The 25,589-nt window shown below is 34.1% G+C and overlaps 1 protein-coding gene across 4 annotated transcripts in view; it reads left to right on the top strand.

Moving 5' to 3' along the window:
* The window catches only part of FSTL5 (follistatin like 5), a 688,045-nt gene that overhangs the window by 536,477 nt on the left and 125,979 nt on the right, over positions 1 to 25,589 (top strand). For all 4 annotated transcript variants that reach the window (XM_058550291.1, XM_058550290.1, XM_058550293.1 and 1 more), the window contains exons 9-10: positions 12,186 to 12,347; positions 17,438 to 17,572. In XM_058550291.1, coding sequence (XP_058406274.1) covers positions 12,186 to 12,347; positions 17,438 to 17,572 — 297 coding nt within the window. The remainder of the gene's footprint in view (positions 1 to 12,185; positions 12,348 to 17,437; positions 17,573 to 25,589) is intronic.

Here is a 25,589-nt window from a genome sequence, read left to right as displayed (position 1 = left end):
ACTTGATGAAAATTTAAATAACAAATTGTTTTAACAAGAAGTAGTCATATATTTTCTCTTTGTTTAATAAGTATTACTCTTATTATGATTCTTACATAATTTTTTAAGGCTACAGTTTTTTTTTGTTTTTTTTTTTTGTTCTTTTTTTACAAACTTTTTATTTTTTTTTTGTGAGGAAGATCAGCCCTGAGCTAACATCCATGCTAATCCTCCTCTTTTTGCTGAGGAAGACCAGCTCTGAGCTAACTTCTATTGCCAATCCTCCCCCTTTTGTTTCCCCAAAGCCCCAGTAGATAGTTGTATGTCATAGTTGCACATCCTTCTAGTTGCTATACGTGGGACGCGGCCTCAGCATGGCCAGAGAAGCAGTGCGTCGGTGCGTGCCCGGGATCCGAACCCGGGCCGCCAGTAGCGGAGCGTGTGCACTTAGCCGCTAAGCCACGGAGCCGGCCCAAGGCTACAGTTTTATTTGTAGTTTTGTAACAAGGATCAGCCAGCCCTAGTGGTCTAGTGGTTAAGATTTGATGCTCTCACTGCCACAGCCTGGTTTGTTTTCTAGTCAAGGAACCACACCACCCAACTGTCGGTTGTCATACTGTAGTGACTGCGTGTTGCTGTGATGCTGAAAGCTATGCCACTGGTATTTCAAATAACAACAGGATCACCCATGATGGACAGGTTTCAGCAAAGCTTCCAGAATAAGACAGACTAGGAAGAAGGACCTGGCCAACCACTTCAGAAACAATTGGCCGTGAAAACTCTATGAATAAGAGCCGAGCATTGTCTGATATAGCGCCGGAAGGTGAGAGGATGGCGCAAAAGACTGGGCAGGGTTCCTCTCTACAGTACACAGGGTTGCTAGGAGTAACAACAAAACTTAAGAATTTCTTTTGACAGTTATTCTTGATTAAAGTCTAGATAAAATAATGTTTGCTCAAAACAAAATTTACTGCTGCTTTCTTCAACAGTGCCTTTTCAAATTAAGTATCCTCACATTTTTAGTAAATTAGTACTATGGCTTAGTATTACATGACTATCTCCAACTACACGTAGGTTGCATTTAAAATTTCTATTAAGAAACTCATTCTGAAATTAGGAAACTGTATTTATAATCCTCAGTTTGTTAGCATATATAAAACTTGTTCCAAGATGAATTGGGTAGTTTCTTAAGAAATTACTTGACATTGATAAAACTGGAGTTCAACCCACGATAAAAAATATGTCTCTCTTACATGGAATTATAGACTAGCTAAGTGTGTATGACTAGAAATGAACTTAATCATCTAAAGTGGCAGACTTTTCTTTCTTTTACTTTTACATAAATTAGTTTGCAATAAAAAAATCCCTGAACAAAATTATTTCATATTTGCAATTTTCATCATCTGCTCTATTGAAAAGATTTTCACCAACATCTGCACCAACAACATTATAATGAATCCATTTCTTTCTATCTGCAAGGCATTTTATATTTTAAAGTGCTATCTCACATTATTTCATCATAATGTTCACTTTTCAAATGAAGAAACAGGCACTGAGAGAGTTGGAGTAAGTCTCTCAAAATCACACAGGTAGTCGGTCCCAGGTTGTGATCTAAAATCTGCTTCTTGACTAATCCCGTCCGATGCAAGGTGTTTTATATTTTGCAGTCTTACATGTTCTTAAAATTCTTCCATTTCTTACACAAATGGTGGAAGAAGATAAGGCTAGTTAGAGTAATAGCTGTAAGAAAAGTTATGAATAAAACCTTCCAAAATCTCATATTTTGTTGCCACACATTTTTAACATTATATTGAGTGGCATACGTTTTCATTATCTTTTTAAGCTCTAACTAACGCAATTGTTTTTCTTACTTCCCAGTCACAATAATTGCCTTTTTACAGAGTACATGTACACTTACTAGTTATGTAAGTGTACATGTACAAGTATGTACAGTGTACAAGTATGTAAGGAATGCAATGGGGTGCAAATGTGAATGAAGAAGAGCTTAGAAGATACACTTGATCTGTTTAGAATATTTTTGGAGGTAGCTTTGAATAAGTCTATTCATATATTGTATTTAGATAGGGTTTATATTTACATCTTGAACATTAAACAAGTTTTCAAAATGCGTGTCTTGCTTCCATTTTCCTTTCTCTAGTCCTGGCAGATTTTGCTGATCGACTATAGTTTTCTTTCCTATTGAATCCACACATGGACTTAGGCCTCTTCCAATTCAGATCCCCAAGAAGTCCAATCCCACTAATCAATTGATATTAACTAGTGAAATTAAATACATTTGCCATTTTTCCTATTAAGCCTCATTTTATGTACAATGGGCAAAACACATGATTCCTGAAAAGCAAGGTGTCTGAGTAAGACATCTAATGTTTTCCTGCTGACTTGTGTCTAGCAGCGGGCTGAGAACTTGCCATACATTGTTTCCTTTAATACATTTAACCTTAGGAAGGGTTTCAAATTTTATAAATGGAGAAATTGAGACTCAGAGGAATTGGATATTTTATCCCTGAGAGCACAGCAATAAGTGTTAGCAACACATTCAGATTTTCAGATTGGGTGGGGTTACTATAATACACTCCCAGCATCATCCCCACCTCGAATAACTTGAGATCTTATGACAAATTGTTTAAATTAAGTACATATTAAATCAAAGTAAATAAAATCTAAGAAAAAAAACAGCATCCACCAAGTGCTAGGAATTAAATTTATATTCTTTTTCATTGATTCTTGTTTTTTTTTTTGTAGATTTAGAAAAACAACATCCTATATATTATGACCTTGAATGTTTTTGTTATGTTTTCTTTCCTGTTTCAGAGAGCATTTCTCAAAAATGGTAGCTTCTGAGACTTTGAAATCAGGGATTAAAAGGGATTAGTAGAATAGATCTAATTTAAACTAGGATGAACTACTGTCCTTTTCAAAACAGCTTAAAAAGTTGTGATTTGTTACAATACCGTAGGATAAATAGGAAGATCTAATAAAAAAATCACAAAAGTTTATGACCATAAGTATGTTGCTGTTAATTTATATTTTGCCTCCAACGTTTGTTGCATCCTCTACACTTTTATGAAGGCTGCAATGTGATCAGAGAGTTTTGTAATATTGACAAGAGGCAGTGTGAAAGTCATGAATATAAAAAGACTGCTTTGGGACAAAGTTAAAGAGAAATGGATGGCTTTAATAATGTCAGAGACAAAAGGCATTGACAGGCTCAGTAGCATTTAAAATATTTATTAAACCTCGTCTATAATTTTTCATAGGAAAGTTGCTTTAATGACGAAGGAAGTCATAATACAAACAGAACAATCCAGATGCCGCTGTGAGTCAGCACTACTTCAGAGACATTTATATTCTTACCCTCAAGCTTTCTTAGAACCTTTTCTAACAGTTGCAGCTGTGTGAATAATTTGTGGAGAAGCAGTGATAGAATTCTTGAAAAGAATGTGAGAAAACGGCATCACAAAAAGGAAAAAAAATACCTAGTGTTTGGTTGTTTACATACCAGTGACCTGACGATTCACCTTAAATTTCTTTTTGTTTCCAGTTAGAATGAAGTCATTGTATTGGGTCAGTGATCTCTGCCTCCTAACTCTAAAATCAGGCTCCCAAAGTACCCAGGTTATATTGTTTTCATAGTTTCTGGCAATAGTGCAGCAACTTCTAAAGAAAGCTCACAGAATGCAAGTTGCAGGATGAAGAAAAAACAGGGCTCAGTATTATAGAGATCTATTTTTTCTATTACATCCTTTCTAATATTAGATTAGAAGGATTATTAGATTAAAAAGATTCTATTAGAGACTTCCTAATATTGAGAAAAGCACTGATTTATTCTAATGCAATGAAGTTATTATGGACCTTTGAGAAATATATCCACTGACTTTTACCCAGTTTTATATCTATCTATTATTATTAACTACTTTGTGGTTTTGAGCTGATAAATATTTACAACCGATTTCATGTAGACCTCAAAGTTTCCAGAAAGAAAGTATAAGAAAATATAATTATACTTTATTTTCTTAGGCTTATCTACTTTTTGGACATCTAAATATGTTTTAGTATCAGAACCCCATTTCCATTTCTAATTTCTATAAGTAGTTAAAAAGTATTAGCCTTATGTTTGTATTCTTAGAGCAACTAGTCCTCCATATACAGTATCCAATTATTTACACTTTATGCTTTAGGAACTGTTAGATAAATTAAATACAATTTTATTACATTAGTTCGATTTAGTCACATAGTGATATCATTTACTTTAACTAGGTGATAGAAAGAAGCAGTTCAGTTTCCTTGAGAAGTTACATCTATTTGAGGTGAATTATTAATACCACTCTAAAATACTATAAATGCACTGATAATTTATTTTACCTTTATATTTTAAAATACAATTTTTCAAGGATCTCAAATATATTTTATATATTTCTGCTAACAGCCTAATTCAGAATTTATATTTAGATTTCAAGTAGTCAAATTCCAGTAGATACTTCTGAGCGGACATTTATTTTATTATCAGTACCAGATAAGACAATTTAGGCAGAGAAAGCATTTTTCCAGTGTTCCGTTTGGCTAATTTCAAAACCTGGATATGTTAATATATAAATCTCACTCAGCATGTTAGTATATAAAAGAGAGCATGTGAGAGATGGGGAGAGAGTCACCCAGCACAATGGGTTACACTCAGAAGTTGCTCAATAAATATTTGTGAATTGTTATGTTAAAACTCAAAATAAACAAATCAGATTTTTTACTTTTCTTAAATTTTATTCATGAATAAAACTCATATATTCACATTCTGTTGTATCCCTTCCATTTTAAGTGACAGAAACTTATTTGCATATATTTCATAGAATAAAATTGAATAGTATGTGATCTTAACTATTGAACATGTTTGTACATATACACGTAATATTGTATTATTTAATGTTGATTATATTTGACTTTATTTGATATTATAGGAAATAAAGCCGACCCGTATAAACTGCTTCCTGAGTTATTTTAGTGAGGCATTGAACATCATTAGGAAATTTTCATTTTAAATTAGGAGCCTTATTTACAGATTTCGTGATAGTGCACGCAAATTGGATTCTAAATCCAACGTGAAAACCCTTTCGTGGTCTTCATCAGTTTCTTTTTTCATGCACTGCCAATAGACAGGAAAGAGAAGTTCATAGAGTGCACTTCCTAACTAAAAATGACTGTAACAAATGTTTTCAAATGTTCTCTGGAGGATTATTGACTTTTTAATTCAGGCTGCCATCAATCCTCATTTATATTTCATAATATATATCCCGGGAAAAATAACCTACTCTTAAATGTGTAGCTTGTCACTGAGGTTAAATAGTTGTTATGCCAATCACTTATCCTTCAATTCTATGTGAGTTGAGATATTTTTCAGATCATCACTTGATACCAATATACTAAATGCAATGCATATTATATAAGCCTATTGTTATTTTTCCAAAGCATATATTATCTATTTGGGTATAGAAGTTCAATATGACAAAAATTATTGTTCACTGTTTTTCTTTCAGTTCGTATATTTGCACAAATATATCAATAAAATAGAAACAGCTAGGAATGTGGGGGGAAATTGAACATCTTATTTGGAAAATTGTCCTTTGGGGAGTAACAGCGACAGTATAAGTGACTCATATAATGTTTATATTTTCTAATATGAAAGATGTAGAATCTGTTGTTATCATTGAGTTGATTAATGTGCATCCGTTCGAGCTAATTTTCAAATATATTTAGGTTGTCTCAAATTTTTGCTATTCTGAAGAACGTTGCAAGAATCATTGATCTTTCCTTTGGCTCTAAGTTCTGCGGCAAGATACAGATTCTTTTATTAGATATTTATTGAGAATAGTTACCCATTTTGGCTCTCCATATCAGTCTTTTTATAAATTTCCTCTCCTAACTCTCAAGCTGTTAAGAGATTAGATATTAGGTCTGAGTAATTGAAAGAATCTCTTCACTCCAGATCTTACCATGATGTGGTTTAGCTGGAAGCATATTAATATATCTCTCCAAAAAGTTATTTATTTGAACTTCCAATATAATAAAATATACGAAAACTACTCTGTTCTGGATATATCGAAAGAGCCTGAACACATAATCTATGTCATCAGGAAAGTAGGTACAGAAATATTATGAGAACTATTTTTGAAAATGTATCTGACATTTCAAAATAAACCACTTAAGTACTTATCAAGAGAAAAAAATCAGATCTTGGTTTTATTCCCCACCATTGTTGTGGATGTTTGTTTGTTTGTGTCGTGTTTGTTTTGAACTGTATTTAGGAGAGAGGGGAAAGACCTAGCAGAATTCTGGTGCTCATAGCTTTGAAAGTGTATTATTTTTCTGCTCCTGAGACTATTAAGGGCAATACACAAGGTCAAGTCCGAGCTGTAAACACAGGGGATTACTGGACGTTTCTGAGGACCCCTCCTTCCCCCTATCTCTTTGTGTTATAATTGACATAAGCCTAGTTTAACATCTCTAGAGTATAGCCAAAAAGAGGAACTAAGGGGCCAGTAGGGTGATAGGCATATCTGTAGTCCTGACCTGGTGGCTTCAACTATTTTCTTGGTTTGCATTGCTTTTGTAATTTCAATAAATCTGGAAAGCCGACATTTATTCATTAATCAAATCAAATTTGTATATACAATCGCTCCTCCACTCACTAGAAAGAAGAGTGTGAAATTAACTTTGGGCTGGATTTGAGGCCATAAAAAGAATCTGATATTAGTTAGATTGCATCTCACCTTGCATCTTTCACTTGCATTCTGATGGGTGAAAACAAAAGAAATTAGGTAGTTCTGAGTACTACATATATTATTAACCAAAGAGCAGGATGGTACAGGTGAACAAAACTTTTCTGTCTTTTGCTGTGATAGCTCCTGCAGAAAATTTTTGAATGAGAACAAGAGTGTTTTTCCTTGTTTACCAAGTCATATTCTTACTAAGGCAAATGCGGGGTACATATGCTCTCATGGTCATTGTAAATAGCAAATGCTAAAGTGTGAGTGTGAAGAAGGGATAGATGTGATAAGCCTGTAACCCACATCCTGTGGACCACTTCTCCATGCTCTAGAGTTCTTTAGTCAGTCAGCTATGTGTGGGGATACAGTAATTGAATAAGGCAAAACCCATTCTACAAAGGAGATTATTTTATATATATAATGCGTAATAAATTATCCTAAAACTTAGTGGCTTAAAACAACAAACAATTATTATCTTATGAAATAATAACAGGAAAATAGAGATATGAGATAAACAGAGAAATGAGATAAAAAATTTGAGAACAGCTTAGCTGGGTGATCCTGGTATGAGGTCTTTTCTGAGGTTACAGTCAACATGTTGGCCCAGCTGCAGTCGTTTGAAAGCCTGACTGAGGCTAGAGAGTCTAGTTCCAAGATAGATCACTCACATGCCTATTTGTTCTTTGCTGGTTGTTGGGATGGGGCCTCTCTCCCACTTGAATCATGAGCATCTCCATAAGGCTGTTTGAGTATCTTTATGACATGGCAGCTGACTTCTCCAAGGGCAAGTGATCCAAAAGAGAGTGAGGAAGACACTGCAATACTTTTTATGACCTAATGTTGGATATCTTACACCATCACTTTGCCATATTCTATTCATTAACAGAAAGTCATTAAGTCCAGCCCACGTGTAAGATGAGGACAATTCCTCATCTTATCCATCTTATAACTGACAATTTGTACTGTTTTGAAGACAGAAGCATCCAAGGATTTGTACAGATATTTTAACATTGCCAAAGAAATGCACCCCTTCTTTTCTATTCTCTAGAAGCATTTATGTAAGATTGGTGATATTTCTTCTTTAGTTTGGGGAAATTCTATAGTTCTTTTTGAATAAAGGTTTTTAATAATGTATTTAATTTCTTTAAAAGTTATAAGACTTTTTAGATTTTTTACTACTTTTTGTATAGAATCTGCTAGAAGTGTGTGTTTCTAGAAATATGTTCATTTTATTTAAAGTTATGTATTGGCATGAAGTTGATTATAATTTTTTCTTTAGTTTCCAAGCATTTTTGTAAGAATTTAGCTGTCAGTCTGACTTTCATTCTTTTGTGTGTCATTTTATTTCCTTGGGTTGCTTTTTATGATTTTTCTCTTTTACTTTGATGTTCTACATTTTCACTATAATGTGTATAGGTGACCAGGATTTTAAGTTCCATTTAGAAAGATGATTGATTAGAATTAATAAGAATCACATATCCAGCATTACTGGAAGCAGAATGTTCTCCAGCGATCCAGATCTCACTTTTAGTTATTATCTCTTCAGTTATGTCCAATATGTGTTTAAGCCATCTCATTTTTAATGTCAATGATTGTATATATACGTATTTATGTTTATATTTGAGAATAAATTTGACATAATTTTTCTTTTGACCATTAATTAAATCAGAGTGTGTTTTCTTAAAACAACTTTGCCTAATCAGAATGCAATTACCGAATCAGGAAATATGACATTGATAGAATCTCATTATCTAGTCCAAAGTCCACATTCTTTTTTATTTGGGGAAGGTTCGCCCTGAGCTATCATCTGTTGCCAATCATCCTCCTTTTTTCCTTTTTTCTCCCTAAAGCCCCAGTAGATAGTTGTATGTCATAGATGTACATCCTTCTAGTTGCTCTACGTGGGACGCTGCCTCAGCATGGCTTGATGAGTAGTGCGTAGGTTAGCAAACAGGATCCAAATCACTGAACCCTGGGCCGCTGAAGCGGAGCACTCGGACTTAATCGCTATGCCACCGGGCCGGGCCCAGTCCACATTCATATTTTGATAATCTTCCCAATAGTAGCTTTATAGCTAATTTTTCCTAGTCCAGCATCCACTCTGGATTCTACATGGCATTTAGTTAATATTCTTATTTAGTATCTTTTAATCCAAAATCTTTCTTCAGCCTTTCTTTGTCTTTCTTTTCTTGTTTTTGTAAAGGTAAAATTCACATAACATTGAACCATTTTCAAATGTGCAGTTCTTTGATTTATAGTACTTTCACAAACCTTTGACATCTTTTCATGTCATCTTTCAATGGTCAATGGCTTATTGGCCATTGCATGTCTTCTTTAGAGAAATGTCCTTAGCTTACATTTTAATTAAGTTGTTTGCCATTTTTTTAACCTTTTTTTCTTGAGAACATTTAAGTTCTTTTCTCTGAGCAAATTTCAATTATACACAACAGTGTTACCAATTATAGTCACCATGTTATACGTTAGATCCTCAGACCTTATCCATCTTGTAACCGATAGTTTGTACCCTTTGCCCATTTTTTAATTGGGTTTTTGGTTTTTATTCACATATAAGTGATATCATACAGTATTTGTTTTTTTTCTGTCTGGCTTATTTCACTTAGCGTAATATCCTAAGATTCATTCATGTTGTTGCAAATGACAGGATTCCCTTTCTTTTTAAGGTTGAATAATATTCCACTGTGCATATACACCACATATTCTAGATCCATTCATTCATTGGTGAATACTTTGGTTGTTTCCATTCCTTGGCTATTGTGAATAACGCAGCCATGAACGTGAAAGTATGGATATTTCTTTGAGATAATGATTTTGTTTCCTTTGGATATATACCCAAGAGTAGAATTGCTGCACTGTAAGGTAGTTCTAGTCTTTTTCCTTTTTTTTTGCCATGAGAAGTCCTGACGAGTCAAATCTGGAACATATTTACTTTTAATACTCATCAGAGTTTCTTTCCTCTTGACTATTAGAGACCAAAATCAGCCAGGTTGGTTAGGAGCAGCATGAAGTGTAAAAAGCATTGGCCCAGGAGTCAGAGCTCCTTGGATTTTAGACTCAACTCTGGACTCTAACAGGCTGTGTGACCTGAGGAAGCCATTAAATCTCTATGACTCATCTTTAAATCAACATTACTATGAGGGTTTCAGCACAAACATTCTATGGTGTCTATATTTTTATTTTCACCCTTAAAATACTGCTGCTGATGGTATTGTTTTCTATCACCAGAAGAACATACATATACCACAGAGTAAAAGAGGGGACATAAAGCAAATCTCATTTTTACTGATGAAAATATTCAGGCTAAAATTCAGAGAGAATCTGTATCATTTAAGGCTTACATAAGCATAAAGGGGGAATTTATTGACTTGAAAGTAGCTCAATTTTTCATTTCTTGAGGAACTTCTATTCTGTTTTCCATAGTGGCTATACCAGTTTACGTGACCACCAACAGCATACACAGGTTCCCTTTTCTCCCATACTTGCCAGCATTTGTTGTCTCTTGTGTTTTTGATAGTAAACATCCTAACTTATGTGAAATGACATCTCATTGTGATTTTGATTTGCATTTCTCTGATGATCAGTGATGTCATGTACCTGTTGGCCATTGTTTGTCTTCTTTGGAAAAATGTCTATTTAGGTCCTTTACTCGTTTTTTTAATTGGGGTTATTATTTTTTTCTATTAAGCTGTTTGTGTTCCTTGTTTTGGATCCTAATTTTGGATATTAACTCCTTATTGGATATGAAGTTTACCAATATTTCTGCCATTCTGTAGGTTGCCTTTTTGTTTTGTTGATGGTTTCCTTTGCTGTGCAGAAGAGGTTTCCTTTGCCTTTTAGTTGCCGAGTCATAACAGTTCATTCTATATTCTGGATACTAGTCTCTTAGCAGATATAATTTGCAATTTATTTTCCTACTCTGCCAGTTGTGTTTATACTTTTTCAATAGTCTCCTTTGATGAAGCAACAATTTTAATTTTGATGAAGTCCAGTTCATCCATTTTTCTTTGTTGCTTGTGTTTTGGGTTCATATCTAAGAAACCACGGTCAAAAAGATTTGCTCCTATGTTTTCTTTTTTTTCGGTGAGGAAGATCGTCCCTGAGCTAATATCTGTGCCAATCTTCCTCTATTTTTTGTATGTGGGATGTCACCACAGCATGGCTTGGTGAGTGGTGTGTAGGTCCATGCCCTGGATCCGAACCTGTGAACCCTTGACTGCCGAAGCAGAGTACATGAACTTAAGCACTATGCCACTGGGCTGGCCTCTCCTATGTTTTTTTCTGAGTTTTATTGTTTTAGCTTCTACATTTATATCTTTGATTAATTATGAGTTAATTTTTATATATAGTGTGAAGTAGGGGTCTAAGTTCATTGCCTTGCATAAGAATATTCAGTTGTTCTAATATCAATTCTTGAAAAGACTATTTCTTGGCATCCTTGTTGAAAATCAATTGACCATAGATATATGGGTTTATTTTTGCACTCCCAACTCTATTCCATAGATTTATATTTTTATCCTCATGCCAGTATCACATTTTTTTGATTACTGTAGTTGTGTAGTATGTTTGGAAATCAGAGGTATGAGACCTCCATTTTTGTTCTTTTTCAAGATTGGCTCCTTGTAATTCCATATGAATCTGAGGATTAGCTGTTCTATTTCTGCAAAAAATTTAGTGGAATTTTGATAGGGATTACAGTGTATTTACAGATCAATTTTGGAGTATTGTCATTTTACCAATAATTCTTACCAATTCTTACTATCTTACAAATTAATTCTTTCAATCCACGAACATTTGATGTCTTTCAATTTATTTAGTTTTTCTTTAAATTCTTCCACCATGTTTTGTAGTGTTTAGGGTAAAAGTCTTGGTGAAATTTATTCCTTAATATTTTATTTCTAGGATACTACTGTAAATGGAATTGTTATCCTAATTTCTTAACTTGCTATAGTAAGGAAAAACTTTCCCTTTTCTCCCATTTATACATTCATTCATTTATTTATTTAACAGAATTCATAGAGTCTCATTAAGTTGCTTATACTCCTTTATAATTGCTAATTATTTTAATGCTCAAACTGTCCTATATTTGGCAAACGATAGCCCCTTTAAACTGGTTTCTGATTTTTTTTTTTTGATATGTTTCCATCATTCTTTGAGGACTTCTTTAATTACTGAAACAAGATATCTCAAGCTAAGTATTTTTCCCATGCACTGTCTCAGGATAGCCTTTATCCAAGGAACACTGGTACATTTTAGTAGATAATGATAATTGGAAACTAATATCTGTAGAAATATATAACATCATTAAAATAAATAATTTATAATTTTCTCATATTGTAATTTCTTGTTTATTTTGGAAAATCAAATATTGAATATGGATCACTAATTCACTTTCTTGTCCATTTCTTTTTTTAGTTCCTCCAGTAATCCGGGTGTATCCAGAGAGTCAGGCTAGAGAACCTGGGGTGACTGCAAGTCTCAGGTGCCATGCAGAGGGCATACCAAACCCTGAGCTTGGCTGGCTGAAGAATGGAATTGATATTACACCAAAGCTGTCCAAACAACTCACGCTTCAAGGTGCTCTTTACTTGCATTTGTTTCTCTTAAATGACCATGTAGAAATTTTATAGTAAAATTTATAACACATTTTACATTATTTGGAAAGAAAAAGAAAATGAATTTTGGTGGCAAAAGAATGTCATGAATATGAAAAAAATATGGTTGTACCTAAGACATTATATTTGAAGTAGAGTTCTTTAACATTTTTAATGTTTTAAATAATGGTCTTGTCATAATGATTAATTATGTCATTATTTTGGTGATAAGTAAAATATTAAATTATGTATCTTTTAAATAGTTGTCCTCTGAATTATGGCAGATATGCTGAACAGAATAATTGGATCTCTTCATAGAATACATTTCTGAAGTGACTATTTAAATGTTTAAATCATACGTTAAAATATGTGTTATAGAGGGTGTCAATAATATAGAAATTCTAAGGCAATGTTTTGCAGCATACTTTGCAAATGAAGAGAAAAAATCGAAACGTAACTAAATATGTTTCACATTTACATTGTTTTAAAGCTTTGAAGTTATGGCAGTTTTAATATATAAAATATGCTACATGTTCTAATATTCTAATGTGTAGATATTGTTAGTCAATTATTATACAGTTACAATAATCACAAATAGGTGGCAAGTGAAAAACAAAAACAGACAATCTTTGTAATGTCAAATAATCTAATTAATGCAAAAGCAGTCGCACATATGTTGATTATACTTGTGAGTAAAAAAATAGACAATTCTTATTTCCATTGTCAAGAGTAGCACATGACAGGTCATTTCACTGGAGTATCTGTTGCATGGCATTATATTCCTTGTTCCTTGTCTTTAAATTCCTTCAATTCATAATGTTAGAAATGAATATATTTTCTTTTTTTAAATTATTTCTATAAGCATAGGCTTCTTTTATTATTCCAGTTTAATAGTGAATATGTTTTATCAGACACATTTTTCAATAAATCTTTTTCAAAGATTATTTGAAAACACTTATTTTTGCAAGTCAAAAATGACGTGAAAGTATTTTGGACCTTTAAAATCTGAATCTTAGAAATCTCTATATTAATATAAGTATACCCAACAAATTTACATCTACTGATTACATTTTTGTGTCTGTAATTTAAGAAGAAGGAGGATTGATCAGATTAACAGAAATTAAAGTCAAGAAAGTTCTAATTAGCTTCTGATTTTGTCATCTCTTGCCCATTAACTGCTCAGCAGTAACCATAGTATATGAGTATATCTTATCTTTGCTTCCAAGAATAAACAAGAAAGCAAATTTAGGGAGTTGGTTACAATCCAAACTCAAGACTGAAACAGTGGGGCCTCTTGTAAAATAGTTATTGTCTTTTTAAAAACAAGAGAAAATAGATAAAATTTTGAGAGAACATGACAAATAATGAAGGTGGTAGGGGGCAAATTGAAGAGACAATTCTGGGTACATAGGAGTGTGAAATTCCATGTGGCTTTATATATGATTACATACTACTGAATACTATAGTTATTTAATTATTCATTTATTCATCAGATGTTTATTTAGCATTTCTATGTGATGTCCAAGTCTAGGCACTAATTAAGTAACTATGTCAATGGATAGAATAATATGTTAAAGAGAGTAAGTAAAATCCTAGAAAAGCAGAAATATTTTATTGGTAGGCAAATCAAGATAAATAACACAAGGAGACTAAAAATCAGCAAAGCAGCAGGAGAACAGATGTAACTACGAAAGAAAAAAAAAGAAGGTTAACGATGGGAAAAAGTTCGACAAGTTCAGATGCGGAGAGAGGTCAAGGAAGGTCACTAAAATGTGTTCATAGGTTAGGTTATTATTTTGTCCTTGTGATATTTAGAAAAATAGTATAAGTAGCAATCAGTCTTCAGTGGGTTTAGAAATGAAAAGGAGTAAGAAGCATAAAAATGTCTTTCCAGAGCTTGAAAGGAGGAAAAAAGTGAAGGTAGTGGCTGCTGGCAGAAAGATTCAGGACTAAGGAAGATATTTTTTCCTCTTGGACAGTTTGTTGGTTTGAAGGAACATCAGTAAAGAGAAAGATGCATAGATAATGGAGGGGAGAAAGAGTGAACAAAGAGTTATAAAAATCAACAAGAAAAGGGGCCGGCCCGGTGGCGTAGCCGTTAAGTCCGCGCGCTCCACGTCAGTGGCCCAGGGTTCCTGGGCCGGGATCCCAGGTGCGCACCCATGCACCGCTTGTCAAGCCATGCTGTGGCAGCCTCCTATATAAAGTGGAGGAAGATGGGCATGGATATTAGCTCGGAGCCAATCTTCCTCAGCAAAAAGAGGAGGATTGGCAGATGTTAGCTTAGGGCTAATCCTCCTCACAATAAAAAGAAAAAAAACTCAACAAGAAAAAAGGAGAGATGTGCCTTGGAAAGAACTGGAGAAAATTTCCTTTGAGAAGTAAATAAAGGTAAAGATGTAGATGGAAACAGGAAGTTTTGGGTTTACTTTCTTTTTTTCCAGCTTTTACTGAAATAGGATGGACATATAACATTGTGTAAGTTTGAGGTGTACAACGTGATGATTTGATACATGTATGTAGTACAAAATGATTTGGCTTTACTTTCTAATCACTTCTATGTACCTCATGATTTAAAGAGCAGCATCACTTGCTTAGAGAAGTTAGTATTATCATAGGAATCATTAAACAAAGAGTAAAGATTTGAAATAAAAGTGGAGTAGGACATGAAAGGCATCTAATTGTAAACATCAAGTGAAATGAATATAAAGTAGCATTGAACATCCTGCAAATTGCAAACTGTGAATTTGTAAATTTGCTTATGCAAGAGCCTCATTATTTACTCAAAAAAAGTAGGTCCAGGGACACCAGGTACAGAGATATGGCAGCTTGTTCTAGTTCTGGAGGTTAGTAAGGCAGATGTATCAGGATGATAAATAGAAGAGCGAATTGGTAGTTCTGGCAATAGAATAGAAAACATCTAGAAATGCTAGATTATGTAGGGAAGGAGGGAAAGACAGTGGGGCATATAGCTTACGAGAACATATAAGACTATTGAGAAAACAAAATTTGAAGAAGGAATAAATTGACTTGATGATTCAAAAAAATCTAGAGAATTTAGGTTGTTAAGTGTACAAGTCTTGAAAGAAAACTAAAGGTATGTTCTTTGCAGAGGACTATATTCCACATAAAACAAAAAGCTGATGCAGGCTTAAATACATTGTTCATTCCCTATCTTTTAGAGCAAGGGTCTGCAAACTAAGGCCCAAAGACCACATCTGGAAAGTTGCCTATTTTTGTAAATAAAGCAACTTTTTTGCTTGCTTTTTGTTTTTGTTTTTAGAACACAGCCACGCTCATTTTTAAAATATTGTCTAAGGCTGCTTTCATGCTGCTATGGCAGAGGTGAGTGGTTGCCGCGGAGACGGCATAGCCCACAAAGCCTAAAATATTTACTATCTGGCTTTTTACAGGAAAAAAAAAAACATTGCCAACATCTGTTTTGGAGTAAGGATTCTCAACAAAGGATGGGCAGAATGGAGGTGTGCAGTAGCATTTATAAATTGAGAAAGAGATCCAAATGATTTGAATAATTACCCCTCTCCAAACACTCACGGCCACTCCATATCCCATTCACATCCCTTGAGAGCCGCTGGCTCCTAGAGGTGGCACTCAAGCTCTTCTCCCATTAGTTTCTACCTTCTTTCCCCAAACAGCCACACCAATTATTTTTGTCACAACTAGTCACGTTCCTTTCTACTGCACGTGGTGCATGGTGTCCTTTTGATTGGATAACGTGGAACACACACACAAACACTCACACAAAGACACATACAGGAAGAAAGAAAAGAAGGTAAAAGAAGAGAAAAAAAGAAACTTAAACAAATATATATAGTGGGACCGGCCCCATGGCTTAGCGGTTAAATGTGTGCGCTCCGCTACTGGCGGCCCGGGTTCGGATCCTGGATGCACACTGACCCACCGCTTGTCAGGCCATGCTGAGGCCACGTCCCACATACAGCAACTAGCAGGATGTGCAACTATAACATACAACTACCTACTGGGGCTTTGGGGAGAAAAAGGGAAAAAAATAAAAGGAGGAGGATTGGCAATAGATGTAAGCTCAGGGCCAGTCTTCCTCAGCAAAAAGAGGAAGATTGGCATGGATGTTAGCTCAGGGCTTATCTCCCTCACAAAAACAAAAAAACCCAAAAAAACAAATAAGCATAGCAAACACTAAACTTTAGAGCCTTTACCCTTTGAGCTGAGTGACTTGCATATGATCATTCTATGAGCCTCAGATTCTTCATCTGATAATTAAGTATTATTTGGGATGATTAAGGAATAACATACGTGAAAGCATCGCGTATATTGCTAACATATAGCAAATGGTTAATTATACCCTGGTTTCCACATTGGGGAATGCAACTCATTATTCAGGGGTTAGCTTAAAATATTATTTTACCAAAATGTACAAGTTGTAGTAATCATTCCTTTAACCCTTTGGTGTACGTTGACTATATCAATTTCCATATTATAATATTGTTTACTTTAGGTGTATTTCTGAGAAAAGACTGAAATCTTGCAGACAAATCATGTGTTATTATTTTAATGTCCTCCTTATCTAATAGTTTTAGATATATAATACGGACTCAATGATATACTTGATAAGTGGCAATTGCATTATATTTGCACGAGGTAGCTCATTTAACTTCTTTATGAAAATGTCTTTTCATATGTATTCTTCTGTCAATGAGCCAGAGTGGTGTTATTTAAAACTGTTGTAAAAGCTTGGGACAAACTGGATTCTGAATATTAAAAATAAATATATAAAGAAAATTATCATTATCAGCATAAAATACTTCTTATGCAATGTAAGAAATAGGAAATGAATATAAAATATAAAGTGTGTGCCTTTGTTATAGAGCATTGGGCTCTCTGTAATAGAGTGACAGCAGTTATGAAACACTTGAATGCTTTTGGAATAATTTGGCATGCCTCCAAAGCATGGAAGTAGGAAGGAAAATAGTTTAATTAGGACAAGCTAAGAGAACTGTTTGACTGTGTAATCGGAAAGCACTGTACCAAAACTGAAATTGTAGTTTACAAGCTGCATCTGCCTTCTGTTTTCAGCAAACGGCAGTGAGGTTCATATAAGCAACGTGCGCTATGAAGATACAGGAGCATACACTTGTATCGCAAAGAATGAAGTAGGAGTGGATGAAGACATCTCTTCTCTTTTTGTGGAAGATTCTGCTAGAAAGACCCGTATGTATTGAACACATATATATACACACACGTATATATATATATATATATATATATACAGACACACACACACACACACACGCTGTATTTAGAAAGCAAAGACAAACTGAAATGAACAATTCATTAAAAAAAGTTTTCATATGTAGGAAGGATAGGAATCTTGAAATATTAAAAGTAGATTTAAGGGTTAGAGAATAAGCTTGTGAAATTTTTAATACAACACTAAAATGATTTTGTTTCTTTTGCAAGCATATATAAGATGTTTCAGTCTCTGTCCTCCCATTTGCTCACATAGGAATTTAAATCCCTTGCAAAATCCCTTTCCTAAACAGGTTGGGGAATTCAAGGTCCCAAAATATAGCCAAGGGGCATCCTATGGGTATAATAAATTAATATCTTTCTATTTCTGTCAGTGGCATTGCAGTCAGTGGCCCAATAGCTACACAGCAGTGCTTCTCTGCAGCAGGCACTGTGGTTACTGCCACCATGAGACATCCACTGCCTTGGCACCAACACCGCTCCATGGACTGTTCTCCATTTAGAGCTAGAAATCCTTTGTCATCACTGTACTTGTCTCCTGGCTGTATCATGAAGTAAAAGAAAAATGCACCATCCTTTTTAAAAGATTATTACTTGGTGAAAGGGAGATGGATGGGGTGGGATACTAAAAATGGATTTTTTTGTTACAGCTGAATTGCGTGGAACTCAAAGTACTATTACAGCATTTATCAAGTAAGCTCTCTATAGGCAAACCCATGGACACTTCCTTCCCCTGATCCACACATGCCATAGTACGGTTGTTTCGGGGTTGGATCTGGATATACTTGGAATGACTATTCTCCTTACTCCTCAGTCTGATTTGTTATACCCGTTTACAACTCCTGTTAATCTAAGTTTTTGCAGAGGCCCTGATAGTTTGAGGGCCCTTTACTTTGGCATGCCAAAGGAAACTCAGTTTCTAAACAAAGGTAAAGCATTGTCCTAGGAATCTTTTTATTTTTCTTTAAATCAATGAGTGCATGTAGATATGTGTGGATCAAAGGAGGCTGCAGGATCTTATCTAGGTCCTGACTACCGGTATATCTTTGTCTATATTTGGTCTGGCTAGGATAACCATCATTACAAGCAAATATTTAATAAGAAAATTCTTAAGGTAGAAAAAGGGAAAAGAAAGCTGGATTTAATGGCCTGGGTAAGTTCCACCATAATATCTTTACTCCTTTTATGTATTTCTGCTAAATACCAATTTGCAATTCACTTCCTGTTGAAAATTAATTTTAGGTGGCAATTGAAGACATTAGTTTTCTTTGTCCTTTATGATGACGTTTATAAGACAGAGTTTAAATTAAACTCTGTATTCTGCTTTCTTTTTATGTCTGCCAGGTATTTTTCAATACATTTCCCCAGTTACAACATTAAAACACCTGGCCATAGTTTCTTTAATCAATGAATCACTACCTACCAGCATGTAAATTTGAGGAAAATTTTAGAGGAAGATTCAATATAATTTTATTCATAAATTTAGTCATATTAATATGTTTAATTATCAACATTTTCTGAAATCATGTTTTCACTTTATTTTACTTACCATTTTAAACTCTTACAGGTCAAAATAATACATTTTAAATAATTTTTTGAGATTATATATTAGTAGCATGCTGTGAAAAACAAAAGTAACAATTTTATAAGATATAGCCTTTCAGGCTTTACTATATCTATATTTATAGAACTTTCAAAGTGGTCTTATAAGAAAGAGACAATACAGGGAAAAGCTTTGGAGAATATTTTTTCCAAGTCTGAAAATGAAATATTTATAGGTGTTACTTGTGTATTTAAATTATGTGACATTTTCAAGGATGAAGAGTGAAAGCTAATAGAGTGTAAAAATTAATTTATTTTGATAAAAACACAACGTGAGATCTACACTCCTAAAAATGTTTTACGTGCAAACACCATATGGTTAACTATAAGAGTTGTACAGCAGATCTTCAGAACTTATTTGTCTTGTATAACTGTAACTTTATAACCATTGAACAACACTCCAATTCTCTCTCCCCCCTTCCCCTGACAACCATCATTCTATTTTCTGCTTCTGTGATTTCAACTCTTTTAGATATCTCATGTAAGTGCAATCATATAGTATTTGTCCTTCTGTGAATGGCTTTTTTTGATTAGTGTAATGCCTTCCAGATCCCTCTATGTTGTTGCAAATGGTACAATTTCCTTCATTTTTAAGGCTGAATAATATTCTATTGTATGTATACACAATATTTTCTTTATCCGTTCATTTGTTGATAGATATTTAAGTTGTTTCCATATTTTGACTATTGTGAATAATGCTGCCATGAACATGGAAGAACAGATATCTCTTTGATCCTGATTTCAACTCTTTTGGATGTATACCCAGAAGTAGGACTGCTGGGTCATATGGTAGTTCTAATTTTAGTTTTTTGAGGAACTTCCATAATGTTTTCCATAGTGGCTGCACAATTTTTTATTCCCACTAACAAGATGCCAGAGTTCCAACTTCATCATATCCTCACCTACACTTTTGTCTTCTGTTATTTTGATAATAGCCATCCTAACAGGGATGAGGTGACATCTCATTGTGGTTTTGATTTGCATCCCTGATGATTAGTGATGTAGAACAGCTTTTTATTTGCTTACTGGCCATTTGTAAATCTTCTTTGGAGTAATGTCTATTCAAATCTTTTGCCCATTTCTTAATTGGATTATTTCATTTTTTGCTATTGAGTTATTAAGTTTCTTTACATATTTTAGAAATGAAATGCTTATCAGACATATGGGTTGAAAATATTTTATTCTGCAGGTTGCCTTTTCACTCTGTTAATTGTTTCCTTTGCTGTGCAGAAGCTTTTGAGTTTGATGTAGTCCAGCTTGTCTATTTTTGCCTATGTTGCCTGTGCTTTTGAGAAAATTATGGACCACGGGTGTTAGCCCAATATAGATGCAAAAATTCTCAACGAAATATTAGTAAATTGAATTCAACAGCACATTAAAAGGATCATACATCCTGATTATGTAGGATTTATCCCTGGGATAAAGGATGGTTCAACATACACAAATCAATTAATATGATTTGCACATTAACAGAAAAATCACTGGATCATCCAATAGATGCATATAATGTATTTGAAAACACTCTTTCAAGATAGAAACACTTTTGACAACACTCTTTCGTGATAAAAATGCTCAACAAACTAGGTGTAGAAGATAATAAAGACCATATATGACAAGCCTACAGTTAACACCATACTCAAAGGTAAAAAGTGAAATCTTTTCCTCTCAGATCAAGACAAGGATGTCCTCTCTCACCACTCTATTTTACATAATACTGGAAGTCCTAACCACAGTAATTAAGCAAGAAAAAGAAATAAAAGACATCCAAATCTGAAAGGAAGAAGTAAAATTGTCTCTGTTTGGAGGTGACATGATCTTATATAGAGAATGCCCTAAATACTCCACCAAAAAACTTTTCAGAACTAATAAACATATTCAGTAAAGTTTCAGGATACAAAATCAACATACAAAAATCACTCACATTTCGGGGCTGGCCCGGTGGCGTAGTGGTTGAGTTCGCGCACTCTTCTTCCGCGGCCCGGGGTTTGTAGGTTTGGATCCCAGGCACGGACCTATGCACCACTTATCAAGCCATGCTGTGGCAGGCATCCCACATATAAAATGGAGAAAAATGGACATGGATGTTAGCCCAGGGCCAATCTTCCTCAGCAAAAAGAGGAGGATTGGCAATAGATGTTAGCTCAGGGCTAACCTTCCTCACCAAAACCCCCCCCCAAAAAATCAATCACATTTCTACACATTCACAATTAACTATCCAAAAGACAATTAAGAAAGCAGTCCCATTTACAATAGCATCAAAAAGAAATAATTACTTTGGAATGAACTTAACCAAGGAAGTGAAAGACTTATACACTGAAAACTGTAGATACATTAATGAAAGAAATTGAGGAAGACACAAAGAAATGGTAAGACATTCCGTGTTCATGGATTAGAAGACTTAGTATTGTTAAAGGTCCATGCTACCCAAAGAATCTATGACTCAATGCTATTCACATCAAAATCCTGATGGCACTTTTTACAGAAATAGAAAAAATATCCCAAAATTCATATGGAACAACAAAAGATTGAGAATAGCAAAAGCAATCTTGGAAAAGAACAAAGCTGGAGGTATCACACTTCCTGATTTCAAAATATATCAATTCTATAGAAATTAAAACAGTATTTTACTGGCCTAAAGACAGACATAAATCAACGGAACAGAATAGAGAGCCCAGAAATAAATCCATGCATATACAGTCAACTGATCTTCAACAAGGGCGCCAGAATACATAGTGAGGGAAGGATAGTCTTTTCAAGAAACATTGCTGTTGTTGTTTCAAGAAATATTCACATGTAAAACGATGAAATTGGACCACTACCTTACACAATACTACGTATAAATAACTCAAAATGTATTAAAGACTTAAACATAAGACCTAAAACTACAAAAACAACAAGGAAAAAGCTGCATGACATTAGTCTTGACAAAAAAATTAACAGATTTTAGTTATAACTCAGAAATCTCAAGCATTACTTGTTCATGTTTATATTCTACTCTGCTATATACATGCAGATATAGGTTTTTTTGAATAACAAATTTACCTTTTATTTTTTTTTTAAAAATGAATCTTCATTTATGTGATCAATCTCCATTTTTTTTAATTTTTTTAATTAATTAATTTATTTTTCCCCCAAAGCCCCAGTAGATAGTTGTATGTCATTGTTGCACATCCTTCTAGTTGCTGTATGTGGGATGCGGCCTCAGCATGGCCGGAGAAGCTGTGCGTCAGCGCGCGCCCAGGATCCGAACCCGGGCCGCCAGCAGCGGAGCGCACGCACTTAACCGCTAAGCCACTGGGCCGGCCCCAAATTTACCTTTAATTTAAATAAATGCCTTTAATTTTTGTTAAGTTTCTGTTCTACACATTTTCTACAGTGGTTATTAAGAATATATACATGTAGTTGTTGATGTGAAAGTGCTCATTTTTAGAAAGTTATGCAGATAACTAAAATCAGGCTAATACTAAATAAGTTGAATAGAATATTAGTAGGTACAGAAGAGAATAAACTGAAAATGTAAGAATGTCTATATGATTAGGAGACAGTTTTCCTGATGTTTCCTATTCCTCAACAGTCAGAATTCTATACAACAAAAACAAAATCAGGCGGAGATCACATTAGGGAAAACTACAGCCTTTTGTAGCCCCCATCTAAACAATTGCTCTGGGTTTTCTTCTAGTAATTCCATGGACAAAGACTAGTCTTAATTATACAGGGTACATTTGCATCTTGAAAGATAAGTATTTTCAAAAAAGCCAAAGGAAACAGTTAGAGACCCACCGATGATGACTTTACATTTTGTATTTGCAAGTATTAAAAAATTATTGACTTGTTCAATAATTTTTTGTACATGTTCACCAAAAATAATTTCACAAGTCTTTTTCCCTTTAGTAATGATGGGATACAATGTATATCTAAAAAAGCAGATTAGTATAATAGAAGAGCGTGAATTTTGGAGTAAGATGCAAGTTAGAATGTGTGTTACTTTCACCACATAACAGCCGTGTGATTTGGGGCTCTTATATAACCTCCCTCAGCTTTCATTTCCTTATCTGTGATATGGAATAAATACCAACTCACTAAGGGATTTCTGTGCAGATGTTATATATAAAGCACTCAACATAATGCTAGACATAAAGTACCTCTTCTTCCCACTCATGCTTATTTCCTGAAAATAATTATTTATTGCTTGCTAGAAAGATTGACAAAAATTATTTTTTTAAAAAAAGCCTGGAGAATCCAATAATTGGTAGAAATTAGAGAGTTTACAAAATAAATGATACATATAGATAGATATGGAGATAAATATAGATATAGAGATAGAAGTAGAGTTAGAGATTGAGAGAGAGAGAGAGGGAGAGAGGAAGGGAAAGAGAGAGAGATGATCATATATGGACATCTATATTATTATATATTCAAATATAAAATGTCATTATATCTCTCCCCATTTAAAAAACATTGACTCAATGAATTGGAATATACATTTTTTTCTTTAATGTGGCTATTAAGATACTTTAAATAAAGGACAACATTTTTTGGCAGAGCCCACTTTGTCACAGAGTCAAAGCAAAAGCTACACTTTATTTCCCCTTTAAATTGGTCAATTTATATTCTTATTATATTTTAAAAATTCATCTGTAATGTACTTTTCTTATATTTTCTTTTTGAAAGATGCAGAGAAGAGAGGTATTGAATTTCATGTAGATAGCAATAAAAATGGGGAAAGATTTACAATTTGGGCTAAATGACACAGCACAGACTTACATTGTTTAGCTACAGCTTCAGACTAATCATCCAGCTATTTTCTACGTAATAGAACACTCATAGGAGGATCAATCACATTTTTTTCTTACACTACATTTCCCAGCAATATGATACCATTGAGAGCACAACTCGTGCAAAGCATCATATGGCTAAGGAGTTTGTTTTGCTTGTACACTGATCTTTGAATTGGAAAACCTTGAGTTAAGTGCCCAACTTTGTCAACAAACCCCACTGGAAGTTTTCTCATATGATAAATTGAACTACAAAAAAGTGCTTCAAAATAATATAGTCTACAGTTACATTAGGGATAGGATTTGATAACTAAGATTAATGAAGTGATATACAGAGAGGATTTAAATGCAAAGAAGAGTATAAACAGGCCATCGGGGATTGTGTGGTGCTTGTAACACGGAGTAGAAGATGATTTGAAATATGTGAGGGGGTTTTAAGTAGAGGTGGAATGTCATTTATTTGAAAACATCTAGCACATAGCATAAGCACTTCATACATTTCCATTCCCAAGAGGAGTCCGTTCCCAGATGATAACAATTCGTCTTCAGGATTAAGGTAAATGAAAAGCAGTGTGAATGTAGGCTACTATTGAAAGCTTTTAAGCTACGGGCTGCATTAAGCAACGAGCACAAATTATATCATACCTTGCTAGGGTTTTAGTAAAGGATGTACTTAATCTAGCTTCTTGCAAATATTGAATATAATGTCTGAATATGTTATAATAATATGTACATCTTTTTATCATTGTCCCAGGCAATACTGCATTTGGAAATATTGGGCTATTGCAACAATCCTTACTTCAGAATTAACTTCAATAAAGTAATATTGCTTGACTATTATGACCTAAAATTAATTATAAGATTTTTTAAAAGAGTATTTCAGAGGCCGACCTGGTGGCATAGTGGTTAAGTTCGCACGCTCCAGTGCAGCAGCCCGGGGTTCGCAGATTCGGATCCCAGGCACAGACCGATGCACCGCTTGTCAGGCCATGCTGTGGCGGCGTCCCGTATAAAGTAGAGGAAGATGGGCATGGATGTTAGCCCAGGGCCAATCTTCCTCAGCAAAAGGAGGAGGATTGGCAATGGATGTTAGCTCAGGGCTAATCTTCCTGACCAAAAAAAAAAAGACAGTATTTTAAATGTGTTAAACTCTACGACAAGATCACTTGAAAGAACAAATTATATACATGTATGCTGGTCATATAAATTAGTAATTTTTAAAAATTCAATGAGTATACTTCACAATACATGGATTTAGAAATATGGTAAAATGTAGCCATTTGTACCTAAATATTTCAAAAGATATATAAATGCTTAAGAAGTATTTGCTATTTTAGAAGTAGAGGGTCTTAAAATAGATTAAAACGTGATCTTTTTACATGTAAAGGCAGTTAAAATATGACATCACAAACTTTAAAAATGAAACATATTCTGGTAATATAGACAGATTAATTAACCTCTCTAGTCTTCATTTCCTTCCTATTTTTAAACAACGAAGAAAATACATACTTCAAAAAGGCAGTTGTATAGACTTAATGAGATCATATACATAGGATCTTATTAGTGTCTACAGAGGCTAGGAAGATAATATAAATAAGTGA

The sequence above is a fragment of the Diceros bicornis genome, chromosome 11, assembly GCF_020826845.1.
Source record: "Diceros bicornis minor isolate mBicDic1 chromosome 11, mDicBic1.mat.cur, whole genome shotgun sequence".
Taxonomy (NCBI): domain Eukaryota; kingdom Metazoa; phylum Chordata; class Mammalia; order Perissodactyla; family Rhinocerotidae; genus Diceros; species Diceros bicornis.
Note: the sequence above shows the minus strand (reverse complement) of the source record. Positions and strands in the feature narration are given on the sequence as shown.